This window comes from Salvelinus alpinus, chromosome 15 (genome assembly GCF_045679555.1).
Source record: "Salvelinus alpinus chromosome 15, SLU_Salpinus.1, whole genome shotgun sequence".
Classification (NCBI taxonomy): domain Eukaryota; kingdom Metazoa; phylum Chordata; class Actinopteri; order Salmoniformes; family Salmonidae; genus Salvelinus; species Salvelinus alpinus.
In genome coordinates this window covers 51,841,984-51,866,212 of record NC_092100.1, presented here as the reverse complement: position 1 = coordinate 51,866,212, position 24,229 = coordinate 51,841,984, and the positions used below count along the sequence as shown (strand labels likewise).

The 24,229-nt window shown below is 40.9% G+C and overlaps 1 protein-coding gene across 1 annotated transcript in view; it reads right to left on the bottom strand.

Moving 5' to 3' along the window:
• Positions 1 to 8,171: 8,171 nt before the first annotated feature.
• Positions 8,172 to 24,229, bottom strand: part of LOC139540305 (kit ligand-like) — a 54,017-nt gene continuing 37,959 nt past the window's right edge. Inside the window, exons 6-9 of the mRNA XM_071344046.1 lie at positions 15,793 to 15,893; positions 13,668 to 13,780; positions 13,456 to 13,507; positions 8,172 to 13,281 (exon numbers count right to left, since the gene is read on the bottom strand). Of these exons, the coding sequence (XP_071200147.1) occupies positions 13,477 to 13,507; positions 13,668 to 13,780; positions 15,793 to 15,893 (245 nt within the window). The 3' untranslated portion in view covers positions 8,172 to 13,281; positions 13,456 to 13,476. The remainder of the gene's footprint in view (positions 13,282 to 13,455; positions 13,508 to 13,667; positions 13,781 to 15,792; positions 15,894 to 24,229) is intronic.

The window sequence follows — 24,229 nt, the reverse complement described above, 5'->3', positions numbered from 1 at the left end:
AGCCTAAAACCCCAAACAGCAAGCAATGCAGGTGTAGAAGCACGGTGGCTAGGAAAAACTCCCTAGAAAGGCCAAAACCTAGGAAGAAACCTAGAGAGGAACCAGGCTATGAGGGGTGGCCAGTCCTCTTCTGGCTGTGCTGGGTGGAGATTATAACAGAACATGGCCAAGATGTTCAAATGTTCATAAATGACCAGCATGGTCAAATAATAATAATCACAGTAGTTGTCAAGGGTGCAGCAAGTCAGCACCTCAGGAGTAAATGTCAGTTGGCTTTTTATAGCCGATCATTAAGAGTATCCTGCTGTCTCTAGAGAGTTGAAAACAGCAGGTCTGGGACAGGTAGCACATCCGGTGAACAGGTCAGGGTTCCATAGCCGCAGGCAGAACAGTTGAAACTGGAGCAGCAGCACGGCCAGGTGGACTGGGGACAGAAAGGAGTCATCATGCCAGGTAGTCCTGAGGCATGGTCTTAGGGCTCAGGTCCCCCGAGAGAGAGAAAGAAAGAGAGAATTAGAGAGAGCATACTTAAATTCACACAGGACACCGGATAAGACAGGAGAAGTACTCCAGATATAACAAACTGACCCTAGCCCCCCAACACATAAAATACTGCAGCATAAATACTGGAGACTGAGACAGGAGGGGTCAGGAGACACTGTGGCCCCATCCGATGATACCCCCGGACAGGGCCAAACAGGAAGGATATAACCCCACCCACTTTGCCAAAGCACAGCCCCCACACCACTAGAGGGATATCTTCAACCACCAACTTACCATCCTGAGACAAGGCCGAGTATAGCCCACAAAGATCTCCGCCACGGCAAAACCCAAGGTGGGGCGCCAACCCAGACAGGAAGATCACGTCAGTGACTCAACCCACTCAAGTGACGCACCCTTCTTAGGGACGGCATGAAAGAGCACCAGTAAGCCAGTGACTCAGCCACTGTAATAGGGTTAGAGGCAGAGAATCCCAGTGGAGAGAGGGGAACCGGCCAGGCAGAGACAGCAAGGTCGGTTCGTTGCTCCAGAGCCTTTCCGTTCACCTTCACACTCCTGGGCCAGACTACACTCAATCATATGACCTACTGAAGAGATGAGTCTTCAGTAAAGACTTAAAAGTTGAGACCGAGTCTGCGTCTCTCACATGGGTAGGCAGACCATTCCATAAAAATGCAGCTCTATAGGAAAAAGCCCTGCCTCCAGCTGTTTGCTTAGAAATTCTAGGGACAATTAGGAGGCCTGTGTCTTGTGTACATGTAGGTATGTACGGCAGGACCAAATCGGAAAGATAGGTAGGAGCAAGCCCATGTAATGCTTTGTAGGTTAGCAGTAAAACCTTGAAATCAGCCCTTGCCTTAAATCAAATGAAATTTATTTCAGAAGAAATTTAACAGGAAGCCAGTGTAGGGAGGCTAACACTGGAGTAATATGCTAAAACTTTTTGGTTCTAGTCAGGATTCTAGCAGCCTTATTTAGCACTAACTGAAGTTTATTTAGTGCTTTAGCCAGAAAGTAGAGCATTGCAGTAGTCTAACCTAGAAGTAACAAAAGCATGGATTCATTTTTCTGCATCATTTTAGGACAGAAAGTTTCTGATTTTTGCAATGTTACGTAGATGGAAAAAACCTGTCCTTGAAACAGTCTTGATATGTTCGTCAAAAGAGAGATCAGGGTCCAGAGTAACGCCGAGGTCCTTCAGTTTTATTTGAGCCGACTGTACAACCATCAAGATTAATTGTCAGATTCAACAGAAGATCTCTTTGTTTCTTGGGACCTAGAACAAGCATCTCTGTTTTGTCCGAGTTTAAAAGTAGAACGTTTGCAGCCATCCACTTCCTTATGTCTGAAACACAGGCTTCTAGCGAGGGCACTTTTGGGGCTTCACCATGTTTCATCGAAATGTACAGCTGTGTATCATCCGCATAGCAGTAGAAGTTAACATTATGTTTCCGAATGACATCACCAAGAGGTAAAATATATAGTGAAAACAGTAGTGGTCCTAAAACGGAACTTTGAGAAACACCGAAATGTACACTTGATTTGTCAGAGGACAAAACATTCACAGAGACAAACTGATATCTTTCCGACAGATAAGATCTAAACCAGGCCAGAACTTGTCCGTGTAGACCAATTTGGGTTTCCAATCTCTCCAAAAGAATGTGGTGATCGATGGTATCAAAGGCAGCACTAAGGTCTAGGAGCACGAGGACAGATGCAGAGCCTCGGTCTGACGCCATTAAAAGGTAATTTACCACCTTCACAAGTGCAGTCTCAGTGCTATGATGGGGTCTAAAACCAGACTGAAGCATTTCGTATACATTCTTTGTCTTCAGGAAGGCAGTGAGTTGCTGCGCAACAGCTTTTTCTAAAATTTGAGAGGAATGGAAGATTCGATATAGGCCGATAGTTTTTTATATTTTCTGGGTCAAGGTTTGGCTTTTTCAAGAGAGGCTTTATTACTGCCACTTTTAGTGAGTTTGCTACACATCCGGTGGATAGAGAGCCGTTTATTATGTTCAACATAGGAGGGCCAAGAGCAGGAAGCAGCTCTTTCAGTAGTTTAGTTGGAATAGGGTCCAGTATGCAGCTTGAAGGTTTAGAGGCCAAGATTATTTTCATCACTGTGTCAAGAGATATGGTACTAAAACACTTAGTTGTCTCTCTTGATCCTAGGTCCTGGCAGAGTTGTGCAGACTCAGGACAGCTGAGCTTTGGAGGAATAGGCAGATTTAAAGAGGAGTCCGTAATTTGCTTTCTAATGATCATGATCTGTTCCTCAAAGAAGTTCATGAATGTATTACTGCTGAAGTGAAAGCCATCCTCATTGAAGTGAAGAAACATCCCCATTGAGAGAATGTTTATTTTTTGGCTGAGTTAAATAAATATACAACTTTTGACGTTAATGTAATGTCATTGTTAAGTGAGAAAACCACTCTGGAAAAGGGTGGAACAGCTCTTCCGGATGTGAGCATGAAAGAGATTTTAAATTCACAGTTTCTTGATATAAAGAACCATTTCAAAGTAGAGGAGGAGGCACGGGTGAAAAAGTCAGATGTGACCCCCACCTGTGGCCTCTCTGTTCCCTTTATCTATCCTCACACTGAATTGTGCATGGCAGATCAGGTTTCAAGCATCTGGTCAGTACTTCCTAGCTTCGAGTCAACAGATTCTGACAGCAGTCACAAACGATGTCTTAGGCCAAACAGAAAACAGGCTGTAAAAGGAAGTAAAGATAAACTTCTAGTGAGAGTAATCACACAAATCAGCATCTCCAAAACAGTTGGATGAATGATCAAAAACTTTTAAGCATCCACAAGACGTGGGTATCAGAGTTGTGCAGGTTCCGAGTGAAACCAACAACATTATTCATTCAGCAAAAAAGAAACCAGGTGTATGTCATTATTGCGGGATTTCTGGTCACTGGCAACGAGAATGTCGGAAAAGAAAACTTATTTAATGAGAAGTGGCCAGGAGAAGCAGGTTCCGTCTAAGGGAAAATGGAATCAAGACAACAGCCCCAACGACACAATGCTGATGCAGAAATTTAAGAAGCTCTCTCCGGCTCAGCAGCAGAGTTTGCTGGATGCTGTGGAGGAAAACTAAGACGCACCAAAGTACGTTCATCTCTAGGATACAGAACGCGTCTCCTTGAACGGTATGACGGCTGCGTGGTCCCATTGTGTTAATACTTGCGTACTATTGTTTTTACAGATGAACGTGGAACCTTCAGGTGTTTGGAAATTGCTCCCAAGGATGAACCAGACTTGTGGAGGTCTAGAGTTTTTTTTCTGAGGGCTTGGCTGATTTCTTTTGATTTTCCCATGATGTCAAGCAAAGAGGCACTGAGTTTGAAGGTAGGCCTTGAAATACATCCACAGGTACACCTCCAATTGACTCAACTGATGTCAATTAGCCTATCAGAAGCTTCTAAAGCCATGATATAATTTTCTGTAATTTTCCAAGCTGTTTAAAGGCACAGTCAACTGAGTGTATGTAAACTTCTGACCCACTGGAATTGTGATACAGTGAATTATAAGTGAAATAATCTGTAAACAATTACCTGTGTCATGCACAAAGTAGATGTCCTATCCGATTGTCAAAACTATAGTTTGTTAACAACTTCTCTAGGATAGGGGGCAGCATTTTCACGTTTGGATGAAAAGCATACCCAAATTCAACTGCCAGCTACTCATCCCCAGAAGATAAGATATATACACTGCTCAAAAAAATAAAGGGAACACTTAAACAACACAATGTAACTCCAAGTCAATCACACTTCTATGAAATCAAACTGTCTACTTAGGAAGCAACACTGATTGACAATAAATTTCACATGCTGTTGTGCAAATGGAATAGACAAAAGGTGGAAATTATAGGCAATTAGCAAGACACCCCCAAAAAAGGAGTGATTCTGCAGGTGGTGACCACAGACCACTTCTCAGTTCCTATGCTTCCTGGCTGATGTTTTGGTCACTTTTGAATGCTGGCGGTGCTCTCACTCCAGTGGTAGCATGAGACGGAGTCTACAACCCACACAAGTGGCTCAGGTAGTGCAGTTCATCCAGGATGGCACATCAATGCGAGCTGTGGCAAAAAGGTTTGCTGTGTCTGTCAGCGTAGTGTCCAGAGCATGGAGGCGCTACCAGGAGACAGGCCAGTACATCAGGAGACGTGGAGGAGGCCGTAGGAGGGCAACAACCCAGCAGCAGGACCGCTACCTCCGCCTTTGTGCAAGGAGGTGCACTGCCAGAGCCCTGCAAAATGACCTCCAGCAGGCCACAAATGTGCATGTGTCAGCATATGGTCTCACAAGGGGTCTGAGGATCTCATCTCGGTACCTAATGGCAGTCTCTGGCGAGCACATGGAGGGCTGTGCGGCCCCACAAAGAAATGCCACCCCACACCATGACTGACCCATCGCCAAACCGGTCATGCTGGAGGATGTTGCAGGCAGCAGAACGTTCTCCACGGCGTCTCCAGACTCTGTCACGTCTGTCACATGTGCTCATGTGCTCAGTGTGAACCTGCTTTCATCTGTGAAGAGCACAGGGCGCCAGTGGCGAATTTGCCAATCTTGGTGTTCTCTGGCAAATGCCAAACGTCCTGCACGGTGTTGGGCTGTAAGCACAACCCCCACCTGTGGACGTCGGGCCCTCATACCACCCTCATGGAGTCTGTTTCTGACCGTTTGAGCAGACACATGCACATTTGTGGCCTGCTGGAGATCATTTTGCAGGGCTCTGGCAGTGCACCTCCTTGCACAAAGGCGGAGGTAGCGGTCCTGCTGCTGGGTTGTTGCCCTCCTACGGCCTCCTCCACGTCTCCTGATGTACTGGCCTGTCTCCTGGTAGCGCCTCCATGCTCTGGACACTACGCTGACAGACACAGCAAACCTTTTTGCCACAGCTCGCATTGATGTACCATCCTGGATGAACTGCACTACCTGAGCCACTTGTGTGGGTTGTAGACTCCGTCTCATGCTACCACTAGAGTGAGAGCACCGCCAGCATTCAAAAGTGACCAAAACATCAGCCAGGAAGCATAGGAACTGAGAAGTGGTCTGTGGTCACCACCTGCAGAATCACTCCTTTTTTGGGGGTGTCTTGCTAATTGCCTATAATTTCCACCTTTTGTCTATTCCATTTGCACAACAGCATGTGACATTTATTGTCAATCAGTGTTGCTTCCTAAGTGGACAGTTTGATTTCACAGAAGTGTGATTGACTTGGAGTTACATTGTGTTGTTTAAGTGTTCCCTTTATTTTTTTGAGCAGTGTATATTATTAGTATTATGATTTGGATAGAAAACACTCTGAAGTTTCTAAAACTGTTTGAATCATGTCTGTGAGTATAACAGAACTTATTTAGCAGGCGAAACCCCGAGGACAAACCATTCAGATGTTTTTTGTTGTTGAGGTCACTCTTTTCAATGAGCTTTCATTGGGAATACAGATTTCTAAGGGACCTTCTTGCAGTTCTTACCGCTTCCACTGGATGTCAACAGTCTTTAGAAATTGGTTGAGGTTTTTCCTTTGAGTAATGAAGAAGTATGGCCATCCAGAACGGGGCAGGAAAACGACAGGTCAGGGGCAGGCAGGCTCAGGGCATGCAGAATGGTCAAAACCAGAAGAACTAGAAAATAGGCATTGGACAGGATTATGGGGAAAAACATGCTGGTAGGCTTGATGAGACAAGACGAACTGGCAACAGACAAACAGAAAACACAGGTATAAATGCACATGGGATAACTGGGAAAATGGGTGACACCTGGAGGGGGGTGGAGACAAGCACAAGACAGGTGAAACAGATCCGGGTGTGACAATGTTTGCTGAATCCAAGTTAAAACCAACTGACTACATTATTACTGTGAAAATGGAGTAGGCAAGTGGAAGGGGGTGAAGGTAGGAAACTTGTTTGTCTGCTATATATTAAAGACCAAAATTGACTGAAAAATATTGGCATTACTAGACACATTTACCAGTTTCATTTGAGGACAAAAATGTTTGCAGCTGTGCCATGCAGGTTGCAAAATAGCTTGGAAGAAATGTTTGATGTACAAATTCCATGGCACGTAGTGTACGAACGGATACATACAAAACAGAGCTTGATTCAACGCTGAGTTTTTCAATTTAAATTATTATACAAAATTCTTACCACCAACAGAATATTATATGAGGCATAAAACAATTTCAGGCTTAGAGCATTAGATCATTTATTCTGATATTGTCCCCATGTAGCATGTCTTTGGTCACAGGTTCAGGAATGGCAAAAAAAATCACAACAATCATTTAAAATGAACGCTTCAAATAGTAATGTTGGGCGATTTGGAAAATCAACAATATAATAATTCTCTTGTATCTTTAACGTACATTCTGTGGCTAGTCTGCGATTAGAGAAGTTCAAAGTTCATGTGAGACATCACAGCACAGTTGTAAAATGTATGGCACGTGAAAATCAAAGGGTGTCTATGGAGATAGGTGGGATGGGCCGAGAGTAGCAGACGGTTGGGTTTAAAAAGCGCATGATCGGTACTAGTTATTACTGAAAACACTATATAGATGTCCAAATACTAACTGTCCACAATGTTGCGTGTGTGTGTGTGTGTATATATATAACTATGCCTATGCTCAAAAAGAAAAAAGAAATAGCTACAAAAGCATTTGGTATGTTATGAATTTTGAGAAATGAATTAGGATTATATTTTGAACACATGCCTCCTGAAAGATCTGTGCACGGGCCTGTTTCCCACACATGCCTGAGTCATATATGCTTCATAGCAGTAGCTAAAGCTACAAGGATGTACAGTACTGTACATATCCTGCTTATATCTACAAGGTACACAAAAGGCCTAACGCAATGTTGGTTGTGGTCGTAGCCGTTTCATAGCATGGACTGACATGGGCTAATAACTAACTACAGTGCCTTCAGAAACTATTCACAACCCTTGACCTTTCCACTTTTTTCGTGTTACAAAGTGAGATTCAAATGGATTTAATTTTCATTTTTTTGTCAACGATCTACACAAAATACTAATCTGATATGGATGAAAATACGCTCAAATTACTTTGAGTGTAGCGCCAAAAGAAGATAAAATGCTTCACTGTCCCAATAATTACAGAGGGCACTCTGTGACATATTGTGTATTCACAGCCGTATCAAATATTGTGGTGTGACAAAAAGCATGCAGGACATATGGATCTTTTGAGGATGAAGAAATGAGCCATTAGTCAGCCACCTGACCCATGACCATACCCTTGGGTTTACCTTAGTTGAGGTCGATAAGTCGCTGCAGTTTAGGTCAGTCCTTCTTCGGTAGTCATTGTCCGAAATGTTACAGTACTGTATGTATATTCACAGCAACACAATGCTGTATTCACACTGACATATTCCACATGTGTTGGGCTCTTTATTTTCTCATGACGAAAACAATGATTTGATTACATCTTTAGAAGGAGTGAAGTCAGGGGAGATGTGTTATTTCATAGTTTTGATGTCTTCACTACTATTCTACAATGTAGAAAATAGTAAAAATAAATTTAAAACCCTTGAATGAGTAGGTGTGTCCAAACCTTTGACTGGTACTCTATATATTTCCTTTGCTCTAGAAGGTATACTGTATTTCTTTCTAACACTTTTTATATAATGATCAGCAAATACAACACTGCATATTTGGATAAGTGTACTTTATTCATATCATCATATACTGTATATGTCTGTTTTAATTTATACAATAATACAGTAAACAGTAGAGTGTTGCCCAGCTTTCGCCTGGGTCACAATTACGTTTACTTTTGGCACCCAGACTAACTTCCTGGAACACATAAACACAGAATTCCTCAATTCAAATTCTAACATTAGAAATATGGAATTCTATTTCGATGGTGGGAGACTAAACTGAACACCACTGTTCAGGGCACAGCTACTTTCAACCAAAATAAGCTAAAGAGCATATCAGAACTGATACCATAACATATTTAGGGCTCTTTTATTGAACCATTATTTTACCAGGCAAGTTGACTGAGAACACATTCTCATTTAGAGCAACGACCTGGGGAATAGTTACAGGGGAGAGGAATGAGCCAATTGGAAGCTGGAGATGATGGTATGAGGACCAGATTGGGACTTTAGCCAGGACATCAGGATTAACACCTCTACTCTTACGATAAGTGCCATGGGATCTTTAGTGACCACAGAGAGTCAGGACACTCGTTTAACATCCCATCCGAAAGACGGCACCCTACACAGGGCAATGTCGCCAATCACTGCCCCCCCTGGGGCATTGAGATATTTTTTTAGACCAGAGGAAAGAGTACCTTACCTACTGTTCACCTAACACCTTTTTTGCACTATTGGTTAGAGCCTGTAAGTAAGGACTGCACCTCTTGTATTCGGTGCACATGACAAATACACTTTGATTTGACCTTCTACTAGCCTCTTCACCACCACTTCCAGCAGCATCTGGTCTCACATCCAATACCAACTCTGCTTAGTTTAAGAGGCAAGCCAGCAGTGGGATGCATTGTGGTATGCTGCTCACTCTTGCTCTCTTCACCATGGACTGCAGGGCTGTTGAGGCTCCATGGAAAGACATTCAAAATAGCACCCTATTCCCTATATAGTGAACTACAGTGTATTCAGACCCCTTGACCCCAGATTTTCTCCCACCAACAATCTACACACAATACCCTATAATGACAAAGTGAAAACAGCATTTTAGAAATGTCAGCAAATGTATAAACTGTTTTTTTTATTTTTTATATTTGCAATGAGACTTGACATTGAGCTCAGGTGCATCCTGTTTCTACAACTTAATTGGAGTACACCTGTGGTAAATTCAATTGATTGGACATGATTTGGAAAGGCACACACCTGTCTATATAAGGTCTTACAGTTGACAGTGCATGTCAGAGCAAAAACAAAGCAATCGGGTCGAAGGAATTGTCCGTAGACCTCCGAGATAGATCTGTGCCTCGACACAATCCTGGGAAAGGGTACCAAAACATTTCTGCAGCATTGAAGGTCCGCAAGAACACAGTGGCCATCATCATTCTTAAATGGAAGAAGCTTGGAACCACCAATACTCTTCCTAGAGCCAAACTGAGCAATCGGGGGAGAAGGGCCTTGGTCAGGGAGGTGACCAAGAACCTGATGGTCACTCTGACAGAGCTCCAGAGTTCATCTGTGTAGATGGGTGAACCTTCCAGAAGGACAACCATCTCTGCAGCACTCCACCAATCAGGCCTTTATGGTAGAGTGGCCAGATGGAAGCCAATCTCAGTAAAAGGCACATGACAGGTCGCTTGGAGTTTGCTGAAAGGCACCTAAAGGACTCTGACCATGAGAAACAAGATTATCTGGTCTGATGAAAGCAAGATTGAACTCTTTGGCCTGAATGCCAAGGGTCACGTCTGGAAGAAGCCTGGCACCATCTCTACAGTGAGGCATGGTGGTGGCAGCAGCATGCTGTGGGGATGTTTTTCAACTGCAGGGACTGGGAGCCTAGTCAGGATCGAGGGAAAGGCAAAGTACAGAGAGATCCTTGATGAAAACCTGCTCCAGATTGCTCAGGACTTCAGACTGGGGCGAAAGTTCACCTTCCAACAGGACAACGACCCTAAGAACACAGCCAAGACAACACAGGAGTGGCTTCGGAACAAGTCTCTGAATGACCTTGAGTGGCCCACCCGGAACCCGGACTTGAACCCGATCGAACATCTCTGGAGAGACCTGAAAAAAGCTGTGCAGCGACGCTCCCCATCCAACCTGACAGAGCTTGAGAGGATCTGCAAAGAAGAATATGAGAAACTCGCCAAATACAGGTGTGCCAAGCTTGAAGAGTCATACCCAAGAAGACTCATGGCTGTAATCGCTGCAAAAGGTGCTTCAACAAAGTACTGAGTGGGGTCTGTGTAAAGGGTCAATACTTATGTAAATGTTATGTCAGTTTTCTTGTTTTGTATGCATTTTGTATAAAAATCGTTTTTTGCTTTGTCATTATGGGGTATTGTGTGTCGATTTGATAAGGGGAAAAATCTATTTAATACATTTTAAAATAAGGCTGTAATGTAACAAATTGTGAAAGTCAAGGGGTCTGAATACTTTCCAAATGGACTGTAAATAGGGAATAGGGTGCTATTTGGGACGCAGACCCATATCTGTGTTCATAGGCTCTCAGACAGACAAGAACATTTCTGTTCACAGCTTAAACCATGTTTCAACTAATCGCAATATTCATACAATATGTAAAACACCTGCAAACCTTCTGAAGTTAACTCTTTAAAAGCTTACATGATTGTTTTGTTGTGGCAATTTTTTACGTTTTTCATTGTGGAGAGGGGGATGAAAAAGAATACTCTTGTACCTTTAACAAAACAACACTTACTCACACCAAGCAGTTTCAGCTTCTCATGCTGAAACTGTCACTTTTGCTGAGAACTATATGAACACCAATGTGTTTTTATTTTTTACCTACACTCCATTTTGCATAATAAAAACACTCTTCTAACAGAAAAGTCCAAGAGGACAATTTCCCAAATACACTTGGTGAAATAAACAGGTTTTACCATTTGACCCGTTTCCTATAAAGAGTACAACAGCTAAAACATTACATGCAGGCAGGATTGTCTAAATGAATGCAAACTGGAGTTTAACGCATTTTTCTGTCACATGTTATTTAGTGTAGAATTGCGTTATAAGAGCTTGGTGTTGTGGAGTATAAGTGTCCAAAGAAAGAGGGTTATTGCTCTGACTGTGTCCTGATATTTAATATGGCTTCCACTTAGGCTTAGGGTCCATTTGTTTGGACGAGTATCAAAATTGTGAATAGAAATGAGGAAAATGGGTTAACATATAAGGGCCACAATGACAACACAAGTAACACGTTGTTTCCATTGGTGTGAGATCATTACAACCAGTTGGGCAATGATTCAACACTCTCTAGGTATGGTCCACAACACTTTCTATCCCATTGGTTCATGGTCACTGAGAGACAACCAACAACTATCAATGAGACGGGGTTCTTGGTCTCAGGTCCTCCATGTTGCTGTTTTCTTCAACGGTTAGCCTCAACTCTTAGTAGTCTCCTGATGAGTTGGTGAAATGTCATACACAACATTTTGGGTATAATAGAATGATGGCCATGACTGCGGACCCAACTTTTATCAGGCTAATCTTCCTAATTATGCTGCAATATCTTAGCCTGAGTTGCTGAGTACCACACGATTTGATAGACAGTGGACAAACTGCTAGAGACTGTCCTCACAGATCATATCACTTTTCTAAATAATGGTGAATTTTAGAGTCTGGTCCTCTCCAAACTTTGCTATATTCTGGCTTTTGACGTGCGTGTTAAGAAAATGTTCTAATATTGTTACCTGAGAAATAAACGTTTTAGCTCACTTTCTGTATAGGTTACTGAAGGTTATTTGGAACACAATTCATTAGGGTACTTGGTTACTGGATTGACAAGTATATTGTTCAAGTAAAAATGTTTTTTGGCTCAAGGTCAATTCATAGCTTTGAACCACTTCAACACATTATTAAACTGTACAGCTGTGTACATGCAACATACATAATATGCCTTATGGGTGGTTAGGCTGCAATATACCAGAGCGGAGTTCTAATGTAATTGCAGAATCTGATGCAAAACTGGTTTACTTGAGGCTAGACCACCTCTTTCTTGTGCATTGAGGGCATAGAAAAACCTTGTGTTATCAGATCCTCAATGTCTGATCTAAATCAATATGGATATGTACGATTTACCCTTGATCTAACATTGATTGCTATAGGGACAATCATTTTTACTGTATATAATGGGATAAATGAAAGTTAGTCAAAGTAGCATTTTTTTTTTTTTACATTTACAACTCTAACAAAGGCCTTTCATACAACCCATTCATAAGCAATTAACACCATCACACATACACCATCACACATACTCTATGGCTGTCTTAATATAGATAACGCATGTGTTTATAGATTCCAGTGTGCTGTTTAAGTAGGCTTTATGCATTGCAGAATAATGGGTTATGTAGTCTTTATAAACCACCCTCGTAGACCTTTTCCTGCTCATTTAGTATGTCTATAGATGAGCTGAATCACTGACAGTTTTTTCTCTCCAACTGCAGCAATATTATGCTGTCAGCAATCCGAGTAAATAAATAAATCCATCACACAACCTCATCAAAACATCAAATAAAACAGATGGTTAAATTTGAGAGTATTTCTAGCTAACTCATTTCAAAATAGATTCTCAGGGAATGTCCAATGGAAACCAAAATGGATAAGGAGGTGGAGTGGAATGCTGCTGAGAAGTTGAGGAAAGTGAGGGCGACTAGAGGTAGTCATTTATGCTTCAGTCCTAATGAAAGAAAGCCAGTTATAGGTGTTTGTTCTATGCTGCGTTCTGGAGTAGAACCAGTGTCCACGCTCCAGCCAAACCCACAAAAAGTGCAAACGGGGGAGTGCTTGTGAAACCAACTTTGTCCCGTGAAGTTCACTGTTTTCACCGGTGTCTCCAGATGTTTCCATGAGAATCACACTCTCCTTTTCAGCTTCATTTGATGACATTTGATAGTAGATGACAGGTTAATATATTCTCGCAAGAACAACTCCCAGCTTATTGCAGGAGTGATAAGACTGAGCACATTTTTGTGTGCCATTATCTGGTTCTGGTATGAGAAGGCTGTCTGTTTCTGGACAGGAAAGAAGCAAGTCTTTCACCGTAAGAAATGCAGTTTTATGTTTGCTCGCTCTTTCTTAGATGACTCCTCTGTACACCTAAGAGAGAGAGAAAGAAGTGGATGTACAGTAAATTAGTGTTAATCTTTACATACAGCGAACTAAGAATAATTATCCTAGTTCCATACTCTTTGTTGTCAAGCCATAAATGTCAGGAGTTGCCTAAGACGGTTTTCCATTTCTGAGGTCACATATTGATATGAAAAATCTCACCAATTTCCAAGGCTTGAACAATTACACTGTCTCAATGATGTTCAATCTGTTCCTGTAATGGACAAAACATGTACCATAAATCTATTGACATATGTAGATACAAATTCACCTCACCACAAAACTACTAAATTATTTTGGCACACGCAAACCTGTCAGATATTAAGATTAGTGAATTGATAGATTCAATTAAACAGATGAGTGAATGTCTTTACTTTTCAGAAATGTCGTCGAGTGGAGGTGCCAAACTCTCTTCTGTTCCTGTGAAGAGGCCTCCTTCCACTGATTTCAGTTCATCTGATTGATGTTGGTTGCTCCTGGATTTCACCTGTTAGATAAGAGTAATACTTTGTTAAAGGCCCAGTGCATTCAAAAACTTAATTTCCTGTGTTGTATATGTATTTCCACACTGAGGTTGGAATAATACTGTGCAATTGTGATAGTTGTTTGAAAATACCACCTGAAATGTCTACTTGTTATGTATGTAGTTTTGGCCTGCCTGGTGACATCGCTATGCTTTAAATTAGTTAATAAACTGATAAGAGTTCCAAACCTCTCTGCCAACAACAGATAGTTTTCAGTTTTCCCCTCCCAGACAGTCCTAGCTAAATTCTTGCTTGAGAAATTACTCTTTGCTAAAAAGCAATTTTTGTTGATTTGTTACAATTTTAATTTAAAACAATCACAGTAACGTACTTAACTTCTTATTGCTGGGGGCAGTATTGAGTAGCTTGGATGAATAAGGTGCCCAGAGTAAACTGGCTGCTAATCAGGCCCAGAAGCTAAGATATGCATATTATTAGAAGATTTGGATAGAAAACACTGAGGTTTCTAAAACTGTTTGAATGATGTCTGTGAGTATAACAGAACTCATATGGCAGGCAAAAACCTGAGAAAAAATCCAACCAGGAAGTGGGAAATCTGAGGTTTGTAGGTTTTCAAGTCTTTGCCTATCCAATATACAGTGTCTATGAGGTCATATTGCACTTCCTAAGGCTTCCACTAGATGTCAACAGTCTTTAGAACCTTGTTTCAGGCTTCTAATGTGAAGGATGAGAGAATAAGAGCTGATTGAGTAAGAGGTCTGGCAGAATGCCATGAGCTCAGTCAGGCGTGCATCCGTGAGAGGTAGCTGCGTTCCTTTTCCTTTCTAAAGACAAAGGAATTCTCTGGTTGAAACATTTTTGAAGATTTATGTTAAAAACATCTTAAAGATCGATTCTATACATCGTTTGACATGTTTCTACAAACTGTAATGGAATTTTTTTACTTTTCGTCTGGCCTGCGCATCGTGAATTTGGATTTGTGAACTAAACGCGCAAACAAAAAGGAGGTATTTAGACATAAATTATGGACTTAATCGAACAAAACAAACATTTATTGTGGAACTGGGATTCCTGGGAGTGCATTCTGATGAAGCTCATCAAAGGTAAGTGAATATTTATAATGCTATTTCTGATTTCTGTTGACTCCACAACATGGCGGGTATCTGTATGGCTTGTTTTGGTCTCTGAGTGCTGTACTCAGATTATAGCATGGTGTGCTTTTTCGAAATTTGACACAGCAGTTGCATTAAGGAGAAGTTTATCTAAAGTTCCATGCATAACACTTGTATCTTTTATCAATGTTTATTATGAGTATTTCTGTAAATTGATGTGGCTCTCTGCAAAATCACCGGATGTTTTGAAGGCAAAACATTAGTGAGATTTTTGGATATAAATATGAACTTTATCGAACAAAACATACGTGTATTGTGTATCATGAAGTCCTATGAGTGTCATCTGGTGAAGATCAAAGGTTAGTGATTCATTTTATCTCTTTCTGCTTTTTGTGACTGGCTGTGTTTTTCTGTGACTAGGTGCTGGCCTAACAAAATCGCATGGTATGCTTTCGTCGTAAAGACTTTTTGAAATCGGACACTGTGTTGGGATTAACAACAAGTTTATCTTTAAAATTGTGTAAAATACTTGTATGTTTGAGGAATTTTAATTATGAGATTTCTGTTGTTTGAATTTGGCGCCCTGCACTTTCACTGGCTGTTGTCATATCGATCCCGTTAACGGGATATCAGCCGTAAGAAGTTAATTGTTACCCAGAAATTATTTCATATTTAAAAAAGGCTGCGTTGGCCCTTAAGACACCAAGGAAACCCATGTTAACCCACAAACAAAGTTAAATTCAAAAGAGAAGTCAAAGTAGCAGTTACTGGGAAAGAAACACCCAGACAGTCACAGACAAAAACCATCAAAGACCAAAAAATTTACTTGCAATCAAAGAGATTGACAATTGCCAACAGTCAGGTTTTAAGTTGCAGGTCTTTCGTGTCAAAGAACAGCTCACCTTCCACACAAACAGAAACACGATGGCTGCAATAGGAATTACAAGTAGTGACAGGAGGCTTCTCTCCACTACTTCTGGCAGGAACCTCAGAGGCTCTTTCCCTGTAGGGACAGAAATGTTTCTAGTCTGTAAAATTATCGAAAAGGTGCAAGCAAAGAAATCATACGAAATCGGACAATTCAAACCATTTGTATTTGAAAGCTGGCAAATAATTGTAATATATATATATATATATATATTTATATATATATTATTTTATAAATATATTTTTTTAAATTTTATTTCACCTTTATTTAACCAGGTAGGCCAGTTGAGAACAAGTTCTCATTTACAACTGCGACCTGGCCAAGATAAAGCAAAGCAGTGCGGCAAAAACAACAACACAGAGTTACACATGGGATAAACAAACGTACAGTCAAGAACACAATAGAAAAATCTGTGTACAATGTGTGCAAATGAAATAAGGAGGAAAGGCAATAAATAGGCCACAGTGGCGAAGTAATTACAATTTAGCAATTAACACTGGAGTGATAGATGTGCAGATGAGGATGTGCAAGTAGAAATACTGGTGTGCAAAAGAGCAGAAAAACAAAAACAAATATGGGGATGAGGTAGGTAGTTGGATGGGCTATTTACAGATGGGCTGTGTACAGCTGCAGCAATCGGTAAGCTGCTCTGACAGCTGACGCTTAAAGTTAGTCAGGGAGATATAAGTCTCCAACTTCAGTGATTTTGGCAATTCGTTCCAGTCATTGGCAGCAGAGAACTGGAAGGAAAGGCGGACGAAAGGGGTGTTGGCTTTGGGTATGACCAGTGAAATATACCTGCTGGAGCGCGTGCTATGGGTGGGTGTTGCTATGGTGACCAGTGAGCTGAGGTAAGGCAGGGCTTTACCTAGCAAAGACTTATAGATGACCTGGAGCGAGTGGGTTTGGCAACGAATATGTAGCGAGGGCAAGCCAACGAGAGCATACGGGTCGCAGTGGTGGGTAGTATATGGGGCTTTGGTGACAAAACAGATGGCACTGTTATAGACTGCATCCAATTTGCTGAGTAGAATGTTGGAGGCTATTTTGTAAATGACATCGCCGAAGTCAAGGATCGGTAGGATAGTCAGTTTTACGAGGGTATGTTTGGCAGCATGAGTGAAGGAGGCTTTGTTGTGAAATAGGAAGCCGATTCTAGATTTAATTTTGTATTGGAGGTGCTTAATATGAGTCTGGAAGGAGAGTTTACAGTCTAGCCAGACACCTAGGTATTTATAGTTGTCTACATATTCTTAGCCAGAACGTCCAAAGTAGTGATGCTAGTCGGGCAGGTGGGTGCGGGCAGCGATCGGTTGAAGAGCATGCATTTAAAAGCAGTTGGAGGCCACGGAAGGAGTGTTGTATGGTATTGAAGCTCGTTTGGAGGTTTGTTAACACAGTGTCCAAAGGGCCAGATGTATACAGAATGGTGTCGTCTGTGTAGAGGTGGATCAGAGAATCACCAGCAGCAAGAGAGACATCATTGATATATACAGAGAAAAGAGTCAGCTCGAGAATTGAACCCTGTGGCACCCCCATAGATACTGCCAGAGGTCCGGACAACAGGCCCTTTGATTTGACACACTGAACTCTATCTGAGAAGTAGTTAGTGAACCAGGTGAGGCAGTGATTAGAGAAACCAAAGCTGTTGAGTCTGCCGATAAGAATACGATGATTGACAGAGTAGAAAGCCTTGGCCAGGTCGATGAAGACGGCTGCACAGTACTGTCTTTTATCGATGGCGGTTAAGATATCGTTTAGGACATTGAGGTGCACCCGTGACCAGCTCGGAAACCAGATTGCATAGCGGAGAAGGTACAGTGGGATTGGAAATGGTCGGTGATCTGTTTGTTAACTTGGCTTTCGAAGACATTAGATGGATATAGGTCTGTAACAGTTTGGGTCTAGAGTGTCTACCCCTTTGAAGAGGCGGATGACCGCGGCCGCTTTCCAATCTTTAGGGATCTCAGACGATACGAAAGAGGTTGAACAGACTAGTAATAGGGGTTGCAACAATGGCGACGGGTAACTTTAGGAAGAGAGGGTCCAGATTGTCTAGCCCAGCTAATTTGTAGGGATCCAGATTTTGAAGCTCTTTCAGAACATCAGCTGTCTGGATTTGGGTGAAGGAGAAGCGCAGGGGCTCGGGCCAGTTGCTGCGTGGGGTGCAGAGCTGTTGGCCGAGGTTGGGGTAGCCAGGTGGAAAGCATGGCCAGCCGTAGAGAAATTATTTTTTAAATTCTCGATTATCGTGGATTTATCGGTGGTGACAGGGTTTCCTAGCCTCAGTGCAGTGGCCAGCTGGAAGGAGATGCTCTTATTCTCCATGGACTTTACAGTGTCCCAAAACTTTTTGGAATTAGTGCTGCAGGATGCAAATTGCTGTTTGAAAAACCTAGCCTTTGCTTTCCTAACTGACTGTGTATATTGGTTCCTGACTTCCCTGAAAAGTTGCATATCATGGGGACTATTCGATGCTAGTGCAATACGCCACAGGATGTTTTTGTGCTGGTTATGGGTTTTGTGTTGGTTATGGGTTACCAAGGGCTATATCTGTTCTTAGTTCTACATTTTTTGAAAGGGGCATGCTTATTTAAGATGGTGAGGAAAGCACTTTTAAAGAACAACCAGACATCTTCGAACTGACGGGATGAGTTTAATATCCTTCCAGGATACCTGGGAGAGGTCGATTAGAAAGGCCTGGTTGCAGAAGTGTTTTAGGGAGCGTTTGACAGTGATGATGGGTGGTCGTTTGGTCAGTAGAAGATGGTCAGCATGATAATCCCATGTTTACGGATTTCGGGTTGTATCTTTTTGGATCCTTGATAATTTGAGGGCATCTATCTTAGATTGTAACCTTCTCACTGACTAGAGTGCAGAGCACATGTTTTTTTGCCTTTCCTGTCTCCAAAGTGCCCTTTTTATTTATTATTATTATTATTCGAAACCTACTGCCCGCAAGTCGTCGTCGCCACCCTCCATCCTATCCGTTGGTTTGGCCTGATTGATGTAAATCAATGATCAGCTGATAGCCCACCCTCCTTTCCTGATGTCAATCATGTGCTTATGAGGCACAGTAACTAGTGAAGCTGTGTTCGAAATACTCATACTAACTGCACTAACAATATTATTTGTGATGTAAATTGAGTATGTAATCATGCCGGAAACCCTATACCCACTCCAATAGATCCACAGATGACGCAATCTCAATCACACTCCACACTGCCCTCCATCGGCTGCCACCTGCCCTCCATCGAGTTCCTGCACGACTCCAGGGCGAGGAAGCGTGCAGAAAGATCTTCGTCGACCCCTTCCACTCTGATCACCCACTATTCCAATGACTCAACTCTGGCAAACTGTTCAAGTCAATCACGACCAAAACCTTGCATCACCTGAACAGCTTCTTCCCCCACACCTTGGCCCTTACCGTGGCCACCTGGTACACAATGATCTTCTCACTCATGGACTTTCCACTCTGCAATTTTAATCCACGGACTATCCACCCTGCACTTTTATCCTACAACTGCACATTGCTCTTTGCACTTTCTTCTGCGCTCTGCCACCGATTGACTGTTACATATATATTTCCCCCATTGCTCATCATCCTGTAATTTTTTTTAAATTCATACATCTCTACATGCATCCGTTATAGTGTTTATGGTGTATTCTGTAGTTTTTAGCTTCAGTTTTATAGTGTACATACTGTATGTGGATTGTGTAAGTTCTGTGTCTATATACACTACCGGTCAAAAGTTTTAGAACACCTACTCATTCAAGGGTTCTTCTTTATTTTTACTATTTTCTATATTGTAGAATAATAGTGAAGACATCAAAACTATGAAATAACACATATGGAATCATGTAGTAACCAAAAAAGTGTTAAACAAATCAAAATACATTTTATATTTGAGATTCTTCAAATAGCCACCCTTTGCCTTGATGACAGCTTTGCACTCTTGGCATTCTCTCAGCTTCACTTTTCAATATTCTTGAAGGAGTTCCCACATATGCTGAGCACTTGTTGGCTGCTTTTCCTTCACTTTGTGGTCCGACTCATCCCAAACCATCTCAATTTGGTTGAGGTCAGGTCATCTAATCAGCACTCCATCACTCTCCTTCTTGGTAAAATAGCCCTTACACAGCCTGGAGGTGTGTTGGGTCATTGTCCTGTACACATGCTGAGATCATCGGTTCATCCACACCGCATCTCACGAAGATACGGCGGTTGGAACCAAAAATCTCAAATTTGGACTCATCACATCAAAGGACAAATTTCCACTGCTCATGTTTCTTGGCCAAAGCAAGTCTTTTCTTATTATGGGTGTCCTTTGGTAGTGGTTTCTTTGCAGAAATTCGACCAAGATGGCCTGATTAACACAGTCTCCTCTGAACAGTTGATGTTGAGATGTGTCTGTTTTTAAAAAATATTTAATTACATTTTTTGTTGTTGTTTTTTAATTTATTTTTTAGGGGTGGATCAGCTTAATATTGTGGAAAGAATGTTGCTTCCAATGTAATTGTCTGCATCATTTCCAATCCCCCATATTTTTTGGGTAAATATATATATATATATCCATACACGTATGCATACATATACACATACTTATATAGACATACATACTTTTTTAAAGAATATACATTTATTGTTATTCCCCGCAAACCCTACCACCGATCCCCCAATTGGAGTAAACTAATAAACACTTCTGCTTTTACCTTCAATTTATACATCTTATACACATTTTACAGACACAGTCTACTTTACAATAGTTCTCTCTTGTTTGTTCTTAGTCCTTCCTCTATTTCTGATGTCCATCCAGTTTGATTTCCACTTGTAACTGTGCTATTTCACAAAAGCTCCGAACCTATACACATTTCACAGATCCCGTATGCCTTACATTGTTTATCTTGTTATTAGTCCCACCCTTCAGCTCCACTCAACCTTTCCCATCTATCTTCCAACATCATCCATTTCGGATTTTTATTTGCCATATATTTTTCAACTGTGCTGTGATGCTTCACAAAATAATTTAACCTTCCTATTCTCATAGCTTCTACAGATTGTAAATAAAAAAATAAAAATAAATCCTAAAATAATTATTATATTATATTATTGATTGATTGACTATGGCTTTTCAAATCACCCAGTATTGCTATCTGTAGCGTTAGTTCTAGGCAAATGTTGCAATTCTTCAGCCATTCCTGGACCTGTGACCAAAAACGAGCTACATATGGACAATACCAAAATATATGATCTAATGACTCTGCCTCCTCACAGCAGAATCTGCAGAGCTGGGAAGATTGTATCCCCCATATATATAACATTCTATTAGTTGCAAGAATTTTGTATAGTAATTTAAATGGAAAAATTCGAAGTTTTGAATCCGGCGTTGTTTTGCGTATCAATTCATAAACCATGTGCCATGGAATGGGTACATCAAATCTCTTCCCAACTATTTTGCAATTTATGGCACAGCTGTCAGTTTTTTGGTCCTTAAATGAAATTGGTATATGTTTTTATTTATCACACTTTTCTTTAACCATTTATGTTCTTTAATATAGGGCCGACATACAAGTTCCTTACTTTTTTCCCCTTCTACTTGCCTCTTCCATTTTTGTGGTAATTTTGCTAATAATTGGTTGTAATTTTGGGTAGAGCAGACATTTCCATATGTCTGTGTTGGCTGCATGTGTGACATAACTCCACCAGTCCTATTTATGATATCATTCACTAAAATTATACCTTTTTAAAACATTTCTTCGATAAATACAGTTTGTTTATCAATTACTATATTTGAATTTAACCACAATATTTGTTGTACTATTTGTTCCGTCCTTTCAGGTGGATTAAACTGAAATTGCAACCAACTTTCTAAGGCTTGTTTAAAAAATAAAGATATTTTGGAGATGATTTCCTTTTCAAACAACTGAAAGTGAGCAGGTGTAATCTGAATAAAGGGAAAAAGGCCCTTCTTGAACATAGGATGAGACATTCGTACCAATTTACTAGAGAACCAGTTTGGAGTTAAGTATAACTTTTGTATAACTGATGCCTTTAGTGAGAGGTCTAATGCTTTAATATTTAATAATTTCTGCCCTCCGAATTTATATTCGTTATATAAATAGGCCCTTTTAATTTTATCTGGCTTGCCGTTCCAAATAAAATTGAATATTTTTTGTTCATATAATTTAAAAAGCAGGTCACTAGGTGTAGGCAAAACCATAAGCAAATAGGTAAACTGTGATATGACTAAAGAGTTAATCAGGGTGATTTTTCCACAAATAGACAGGTATTTTCCTTTCCATGGTAGCAAGATCTTATCTATTTTTGCAAACTTTCTATAAAAATGAGTGAGATCATTTCTTTCTTTTGGGATTTGTATACCGAGTATGTCCACATCTCCATCAGACCATTTAATTGGTAAACTACATGGTAATGTAAAATGTGCATTTTTTAGTGATCCAATACGTAATATGGTACATTTATCATAATTTGGTTTTAATCCAGAGAGGATAGCAAAAGTATCTAGATCCTCTAAGAGGCCGTGGAGAGACTCTAATTGTGGTTTAAAAAGAAAACATGAATCATCAGCGTAAAACAGCCCCAAGCATGATGTTTCCACCCCCATGCTTCACAGTAGGTATGGTGTTCTTTGGATGCAACTCAGCATTCTTTGTCTTCCAAACACGACGAGTTGAGTTTTTACCAAACAGTTATATTTTGGTTTCATCTGACCATATGACATTCTCCCAATCTTCTTCTGGATCATCCAAATGCTCTCTAGCAAACTTCAGATGGGCCTGGACATGTACCGGCTTAAGCAGGGGGACACATCTGGCACTGCAGGATTTGAGTCCCTGGCGGCGTAGTGTGTTACTGATTACTTGTTACTTTGGTCCCAGCTCTCTGCAGGTCATTCACTAGGTCCCCCCGTGTGGTTCTGGGATTTTTGCTCACCGTTCTTGTGATCATTTTGACCCCACGGGGTGAGATCTTGCGTGGAGCCCCAGATCGAGGGAGATTATCAGTGGTCTTGTATGTCTTCCATTTCCTAATAATTGCTCCCACAGTTGATTTCTTCAAACCAAGCAGCTTACCTATTGCAGATTCAGTCTTCCCAGCCTGGTGCAGGTCTACAATTTTGTTTCTGGTGTCCTTTGACAGCTCTTTGGTCTTGGCCATAGTGGAGTTTGGAGTGTGACTTTGAGGTTGTGGACAGGTGTCTTTTACACTGATAACAAGTTCAAACATTGGGCTTTACTTTTACTTTATTTTTAAAATTTAACCTTTCTTTAACTAGGCAAGTCAGTTAAGAACAAATTCTTATTTATAATGATGGCCTACACAGGCCAAACCCGGATGACGCTGGGCCAATTGTGAGCTGCCCTAATCTTCCTTTTGGTTCTGTGACTCGGCTGAAGAGGCGGCAGATAGCCTAGTGGTTAGAGCGTTGGGCCAGTAAACTAAAGTTTGCTGGATCGAATCCTTGAGCTGACAAGGTAAAAATCTGTCGTTCTGCCTCTGAACAAGGCAATGTTCAGAGGCAGTGTTCTCCGGTAGGCCGTCATTGTAAATAAAAATGTGTTCTTAACTGACTTGCCTAGTTAAATTTGAAAAAGTATTATAATTAAAAAGCACTAATGTCACAATGGACCTTCCAAGCACCTGGTACGTTTCATGTTTTGTCATGTGAAGAAGAGATCTAAAACAAAACAAAAAAGTCTGTTCACAAGAGGAATCATTTAACACTCCTGTTGTGTTCTTTTTATGTTAATTAATTCTGTTCCCTGTCCAAAATGACCGCTCCATTATAGCTGATTATAAATCAATAATAATACATATATTATCACCTAATGTTGTGTTAGATCTTTTTATCAACTTACGTTCTTGTGAACATTACGAGTTTTGAACTTCTATTTGCAATTTATGACCTGTAGGCCTTAATGACCTGAGCTCATACAACTCGTTTATGAGTTTAAAAAAAGCATAATGTATGGATTATTTTGACAATAACAAATACTCAGATGAAACTATATTGTGCTATTTATCACAGACTACTCAAAGTTTAACAAGGACTCTCTCCTCCTCACTAGTGTCATGATCAAAGATATTATCCAGAGCCTCACATACAGTATATCGTTTGGTCATTGTGCTGCCACAGAATGAATTGTGAGCAAGGCTTCAAAAAGATGTATATACCATTTTTCAGAGAAAGAACTTGTAAATCGGTCAAATTCGGCAGGAACACAGCAGGAGGTTTGATGGAGAGGTACTGGTGCCCATGCACCAAAGAAGACAAATAGTCATTTTTAATTCTGGCATATGATAACCACCACATTATATTTTAGACGAGTTAACAAGATCGAAACAGAGACTCCCATGACCATATCAGCATTGAACACTATCTGAATAT